Here is a 7,168-nt window from a genome sequence, read left to right as displayed (position 1 = left end):
GTTTGGTTCTGTCCTGATCAAAAGCTGTTGGTTCATTTTTTAACTGAATTTCTCACAGCATTTGTGTCTTCTTCTGCCAGAACATCAAATACTTCCATTAGAACAAACCAACATCTATGTTTGAACATCTGATTTATAATACTAACGTCACAGGCGTTGTTGCGATATGACTGAATTTTACCTTGGAAGGGTCCGTACCGGAAGTGAGTCACTAGCTAAAGCACCACGTGCGACCGCATTTTGGTTCGAGGGACTCGTGAATCACTGGAAACTTTGGAACTTGAAACAATGTTTAATGAAACAGCAGAATCACGCAATTTGGTCCGTTTGGTAAAACATCTAAAGTTGTTTCGATGTGAGAAGCTCGAGGCTCTTTTACTCAGCAAGTAAAAACAAAAAGCTTTTATTGTGAAATAAAACCCACAGGAAGTCGCTCCTGAAATCATCGGAAGTGCTCGGACATTCTCGGCTTCACTCGGTTTATTTTCATCCCACCCCCCTCCGTAGCGGAGCGAAATAAGCCCGGACCTTGCAGAGGTTGGACCAGCCCAACCGGGACTCAGCGGTACCGGGATAGTCCGGCACTGGGAGGTGAAGCGGAACCGACATCACCGCGGTTCTGGTTTCGGAAACGCACCCAACTGCAGGTTCAGCTGCGTCCTGCCGCCAGAAACATGTACCAGGTCCAGGTAAGTTCCCCTCGAGTCCTCCTGAACTCTTTACTGGATCCAAACCGTCCGGTTTAGAAGTTTGTGTGGTGGACCCGAACCGGACACGCGTCCCGGTTTTAAGTTACTGCAGATGTTGGACCGGTTCTGAGTCTGGACTTGTCCATCTTACCTCGCAGAAACAAAAATGAACCCTGCCGTCATTATTCACTCCACCGTCCTACTGAAACAGGGCAACCATCTGAAGAGAAGTCATGCTTACCTGAGCAGCTGCTAACAAACAAAATGCAGAAATAACTCAAACTGGAAAAATTTGCATTTCTTGCAGAAATGCTGTTTGAATGCTGGAAAGCTGAAACTCACTGGTGGATTTAGCAATTTGGAGGCCCAAGGCGAACACAGACATGGGGCCCCTTACTCTAAATTTTCGACAATCTTACCTTTAACTGGATTTGCGAAACTCTCCCCTCTTCTGACATGAGTTATTTTCCCTTTATATTAGTCCTCCTCTTTTTTCCTGTATTTCCCTCCCTTTGAGCGCTTTCAATATTTACTCTGCTTTCTTTTTCCTGTCAGTGCTCCTGTGCTTTTGCCTTTGTTTTTTTTTTCTATTTCCCATTTTGGTCCATGTTTTCCTCCCTTTAAACATTTTCCATTGTCTTCCCTTTCTGCTTCCTTTTGATGTTTACATCGAAAAACGACGTCACTTTCAGAAGTGAAAATAAAAGCTTTTATGAAGCATGCAGCTTCTTTCTCTTATTGGAGCCATTATAACTCTATTTCATGCTTAATGTTTTGACTATTGCTTTGAGTTTGAAAATATGACACGTCTCTAAATAAATTCAAACTTTCTAGTGCAGAGAGGAGCCAACCCATAGAAGCACTGATTTGATCTCATTTCAGAGAAACCTCTGCAGAACAGGTCGGATGCACCGATACCACTTTTTTGGAAAACGAGTACGAGTACTTGCATTTCAGTACTCACCGATACCGAGTACTTAATAAAATCATGATTTAAATTTACAGGTAACGGCTTTAGTCGTATAATTTAACAAAAAAAAGGCACTAGTTTGGAATTAAGAACATTTATTTAAAATGAAAGCTGCTGCATATTTTATGCAACATATTAAGGAATAAATAATTATTTTAAAAAGGTAACATTGCAACTCAAGTATTTTTTTCAGTTTGTTGTAAACTCTGCTGCTTTGGACAACACAAGAGGCATTAATAAACATCTTTGCTATTTAGTGCACAATATCCGAATAAACTAACAACATCCACCAACATGGGACTCTGGCAGTCAGTGCAACTGAGGGAGGTATTAAAATAAACTCTAAGACGTCTCACTTAATGGAGCCTATTTAGAAAAAGTGAGTGGCAGGTTTTTTTTTTTTAAAGAAAAGTAGCTTTCCTGCATTATCAGCAGTCAGCCTGTTTCTGTTTTCATCTATAATGTGTGACACAGAGCTAAAGAGCCTTTCACTTTCCACACTGCTACATGGAGCTGAGAGGTATTTACGGGCCATTTTAGCCAAAGTGGGAAACCTGATTTTGTTGACGCCCCAGTACTTCAGAGGACTGTCTTCACGAGGGCTTGGGGCCTCTCCGAGGTATGTGTCGAGCTCAATGGCAGCTCCTGCTGCCAGCGGCTGTGCTGCTTGGGCCTGCTCCATGGCGATTTCTTCAAAGACAGTGTCCAGACTGCTGCCAGTGCTGGCCTGGGCCTTGAGGAACAGTTTAGCAGGAGGTTCTGCAGCTTCCGCCCGACTACCCTCTGACTCAGCTCTGGACATCATCTGCAGCTCCTGCTTCAGGTGCAGCTTGGCCTCTGAGGCAGTGTTGGTGGAGAAGAAGCGATCTTTATACCTGAACAAATTTAAAGATTTTATTAATATGTGGAAAAATAGAGATTTTAGTTTCCCGCATGTGTGGCTGGGCGCTCTCCAGGGTGCTGACCATGGTGCTGAAACAGAGCGGAGTAGAAGCCGGGCGCTGGAGAACTCAGGGCTCGTAGCACCCCTAAACCACTGTCACAAATGCCAGCTATGTGGCTTTCTGGGAGTAATATGGGAAAATATAGACTTTACCTTGGGTCAAGTATGGTGGAGATGAAGTACAGTGGGTTGGTCTCCACGCCACTGAAGCGCTTCTTGACAGCTGTCAGTAAGGTTGCTTTCATAGTCTTGACACCGTGGTCCTCGTCGGTTTCTCTGTTTAGAAGTCTCACAAGCACGGTCACAGCTGGGATGACATCAGAGGCTAGTGCGTCGTAGCTGCTCACTTTTTTAGTTAGTTCCTCAAAGGGGGCGAGGATCTCAATAAGAGCCCATTGGTGAGCGGTGAGACAGTCAGGGAGTTCATGCTCGGACACATACACCCCCAGCACTCGCTTTTGCTCAATGAGGGACTGAAGCATGTAATACGTGCTGTTCCAGCGCGTCTGTATGTCCTGCTGCAGTCTCTTTGTTGGCTGGTTCAGCTGTCCCTGAATGTCCTCGAGGCGGGAGTAGGTTAAGGCGGAATGCTTAAAATGCCCCAACTATTTTTCGCCCCACTGCTATAGCATCAGCTATGCTCCTCTGTGCTAATAAGCCCTCGTGAACAGCCAGCTGGAGCGTGTGCGCGACACACGGCAGACTTTGGAGCCCTGCATCATTCATGGCTTTAATCATGTTTTTGGCATTGTCACGAAGCACAACGTGTACTGATGTTTTAGGTATACCCCATGTCTGGAGCATTTCCTCAAACACATGCGCTATAGCCTGGCTGGTGTGCAAGCCGCGGAGTTGTTTCGCATGTAATATGGCTGGTTGCGGCGTGAAACTATCATCCACTGGGAAGTTAGGCTAATTAGCGACACAGGGCTAATACTGCTGGTCCAAATATCCGTGGTGAAACTAAACTCAGAGGAGGCTTGCAGTCGGCTGTGGATATGTTTTTCACAGGGTCGTGTAATTTGGGCAGCTCTGAGTCAGTCATGTAGCGGCGGCTTGGGGCATCATATCTGGGCTCCAGAACATGGAGGAGACGCAGGAATCCCACATTTTCTACCTCCGAGAGCGGCTGGTCACTCAGTGCAATGTACTCCATAATAGCCTGTGTTATTTTCACAGCACGTGGATTGTCTTTGGACATTTTCTCTCGTCTTGCAAGAGTTTGCTGCAGCGTGGGTTGTGTTGGTTTAGCATCGGTGAACTCTGTACTCGTTGTCGTGCTTGGATTTTAGGTGCTTGATTAAATTACTTGTGTTTAATGCGCTACCTTTTGCGCCTCCTCTGGACAATTTCGCCGAGCACAATTTGCAGCCCACCTTTGTTTTGTCGTCTTCATCCACTTTGAAATAGTTCCACACTGCTGATATGTTGTTTCATCCCGTGTCTCACCTTGCCTTGCCTTGCCTTCTGCAGCTGGGACCCTGGGGCGGGCACTCTGCACCTGTGATTAACCCCTTACTCGCTGCTCAAACATAGACATTTCTCAGACTGTGGTATCGGTCCCTGGCATCGAGGGACTTTTAACGAATACGAATACTTTAGATAATGTGGTATAGAGGCCGATACCGGTATCGGTATCCGTATTGGTGCATCCCTAGCGTAGAGAGGTCCTCCCAGGAAGCGACGACCACAGGTGATACCCAGGAGAGAAGAAGAGCACACATGCAGGGCACTTAAATGTAGACACACATAGATTGCATCTGATGTAATATGTAAGGGAAAATCAACGCTTTTGAGCAAAATGTTATCAAACCCGAAGGGCAAAATAATCTGTAGCCCATAACTGGTAAAAATAAAAAAAAAATGGATTATAGTAGAAATGACGAAAAGAAATCAGCTGTAATGAAATAATGCAGAAATGTATATCTGTGAATATCAAAGATACTTTATTAATCCCAGAGGGAAATTAGAGTTTCAGTACACACAATTCAGAGATCAGACATACATATATCATTAAAAGAATCAATAATATAGTTACTAGTAATATAAAGAAGAAGAAACACTAAAATGTATATCAGTGTTGTTAGCAATCAAACTTATATGTGAATATACTACAGTAGGAATCAGAGATTAGTAGATAAAACGAAGTATAAAACGGACTCAAATCAGTCCCAAAATGTTTAAAAATTGCAAAATGATCTAAATCACTAGGAATTGAAAAATAAAAGATAATTGAATTTGGAGCAAACATAACAGTTAGTGGAGTTACTCGCTGTTAACTACTATGAACTCAGTCAAATAACCATAGGAAACCTACAGCATGACCACAACAGAGTCAACCAAGTCTGAATGTTACGGTTAGACATGAATTCTATCCACGCACACACATACACACAACAGAACTTGTGAGACTTGAGACAGAGAACCGAGCGAGAGCAGACGGAAAATTCAATTCAATTCAAAGATACTTTATTAATCCCAGAGGGAAATTAGAGTTTCAGTACACACAATTCAGAGATCAGACATACATAGTCATAGACACATGACAAGAATTGGTGACTGTGGTCATTCGCAACCCGGAGTCGTACTACCTTAATAGATATCAGAGGCTTACATGAGGATTGGTTCAGGTGGAGAAAAAAAAGGCACTTCAGAGTTACCCTCCACAGGGAGGGCAGCTTTGCTATGCAAAAAAAACACCTCAGACAGAGATGCAACAGACTTCAGACGTCACACAACATAAGTGTCCACTAGGTGGGGTGGTGAGTTTGGGACTCTCCACACATCAGTTCCTGCAGCCACGATAAGCAGCGCATGTCACCTCAGTCTGGACAGGGGAAGGAGGTCGTTGAGTTTTGGAGGGCACAGTTACTCCTGGAACGATTCGGCAGCCTTCACAGCCCGCAGTCCCGCCCAGGCTGTGATAGGAGACAGAGTTGCCATAGCGACAGCAGCATTCCACATTTCTTCTGAGGGGGGAGTATCCATTGCAGCCTTGCAGGCTCAAGGGCACCAGATTCAGATTAAAAATTGTTTTGGGGCCAGACAGATAATTTCCTCTCTGTCTTAAATTTCCGTTGGTCCTCAACCTCTCAAAATCCCAATAATGGCGTAAATCAATCTATCCCAATCCATGCTGATTCGTCCACTCGCTCCTTGATGGCATCCATCTTTTGTGCCAAATCATGAATCTCTGCCAAAGTTCCAAGCTTACGATTCATCTCGACAATTATGTGAGTCTGTGAATTCACAGCGCGGTGTAATCCATCCATGAGCTCGGGGAGAGTGCCAATATTCCTCGACAGCTCGTTAATTTTCCGGTAAGCCAGGAAGCCTCCTAGGCCAAAGAGCAGGAAACCTGACACCAACACCACAAATATCCAGACATCATCAGAATCCTCTACAGACAGCTGAGATAGGCAAATCAAGTTCCACCGTTTCCAGGAGTCCATGATATTATCAGCTGGGCCTGTCCCAGAGGTGCATCCGGGAGCCCCTTCTCCCGTTGTCATTGTTGAAAAAATTTTATCAATCGCGTTGAGTGACCAGCTGACCAGGCCCATTTTTAGTCATTTCTAGTTTCTAGAAAAAATGCAGAAGCAGCCGTACCCCCAGAGACAGACAAAGAGCCTTGGGATAAGATAGGGAGGAGAGGAGGAAAAAAGCGTCTGTACTCTCCAAGAGCTGGAAGAAGAATCACCCCCCTTTTGAGTCGATTCGATTTTGGTCATCAGAGTTATGGGTTGTAATGTCATCCAAATTAGCGGAACCCTTGTGCAATTTGATCTGGTTCCTGTGGACCCACTTATAGACAGGATCTTTGTTTCCTTCGGTGATCTTGAGCTGATACACGTCCGGAGAGAGCTTTTCAGTTATCAGGTATGGACCTGACCATTTTGGCAAAAGTTTCTTAGCCAGTTTACCAGAGGTGACTTTCTTGTGACCGGAATTAGGAGCAAAGATGTAGAACCAGGCCTCATCTCACCCACATTGAGTTCAGAATGTGAGGCCTTCTGATCATAAGCCTTCCTGCCCTTAGCAGATTTCTCCAGATTTGTCTGTGCAAAAGAAAACGCTGCAAGCAGTGGCTGCCTGGTGGGGTCTGGGTCCCTGGGCTCTGCTGGGTTCCCGGCGGGGGTGGTCGCCCCTGGGTCCCGGGTCGCTGGGTCCCGGGCTCAGCCGGCTAGGAGGTGGGAGGCTGCGGGCGGGCCTGTGGGCTTGCCGCTGATATCTCCAGGGACTCTGCCGGCTGCTGGTTGTGGCCCCCTGGGGCGATCCTCTGCGCCTCTCGAGGGAGGCGGGGGCCTTTCTGGTTGCAGTCTCCTTGGGGTTCCTGTGTTCTGGGGCAGATCCTGGATCTCTGGGACTTGGAGCTCCCCCCGTCTCCTACACATCTTTGGGGAGCAGATCTGTGGTCTCTCACACTCTCTGTTGGACGCTCCTATAGAGAAACCTTAAATTAACAAGCGCGTGTACACACACAGGTGCTCACATGGTGCCCTCATAAGTATGAACTTGGGCACATTCAACACAGGTCTTAAGACTACGTTGGGCACTTAATGCACT

General features: G+C 45.8%; 2 protein-coding genes across 2 annotated transcripts in view; one reads left to right on the top strand and one right to left on the bottom strand.

Annotated features, from left to right (window-relative positions):
* Positions 1-73: 73 nt before the first annotated feature.
* Positions 74-7,168, top strand: part of LOC107374170 (PEX5-related protein) — a 52,095-nt gene continuing 45,000 nt past the window's right edge. The window contains exon 1 of the mRNA XM_054743894.2: positions 74-689. Coding sequence (XP_054599869.2) covers positions 675-689 — 15 coding nt within the window. The 5' untranslated portion in view covers positions 74-674. The remainder of the gene's footprint in view (positions 690-7,168) is intronic.
* On the bottom strand, positions 1,805-2,866 carry LOC139061667 (zinc finger BED domain-containing protein 4-like). Its single transcript, XM_070541505.1, has 2 exons — positions 2,756-2,866; positions 1,805-2,534 (listed from the first exon to the last, which is right to left on the bottom strand). Exons 1-2 carry the CDS (start codon positions 2,845-2,847, stop codon positions 2,030-2,032), a joined length of 597 nt encoding a protein of 198 aa, XP_070397606.1. The 5' UTR covers positions 2,848-2,866; the 3' UTR covers positions 1,805-2,029.

Source organism: Nothobranchius furzeri, chromosome 11 (genome assembly GCF_043380555.1).
Source record: "Nothobranchius furzeri strain GRZ-AD chromosome 11, NfurGRZ-RIMD1, whole genome shotgun sequence".
Classification (NCBI taxonomy): Eukaryota; Metazoa; Chordata; class Actinopteri; order Cyprinodontiformes; family Nothobranchiidae; genus Nothobranchius; species Nothobranchius furzeri.
This window is presented reverse-complemented; position numbering and strand designations above follow the sequence as displayed.

Coding starts and splice junctions, on each gene's coding strand:
- LOC139061667 (XM_070541505.1), bottom strand. CDS start 2,847: ATGAAAGCAACCTTACTGACAGCTGTCAAGAAGCGCTTCAGTGGCGTG. Junction 2,535..2,755: donor TCCACCATACTTGACCCAAG/GTAAAGTCTATA, acceptor AAATTTGTTCAG/GTATAAAGATCGCTTCTTCT.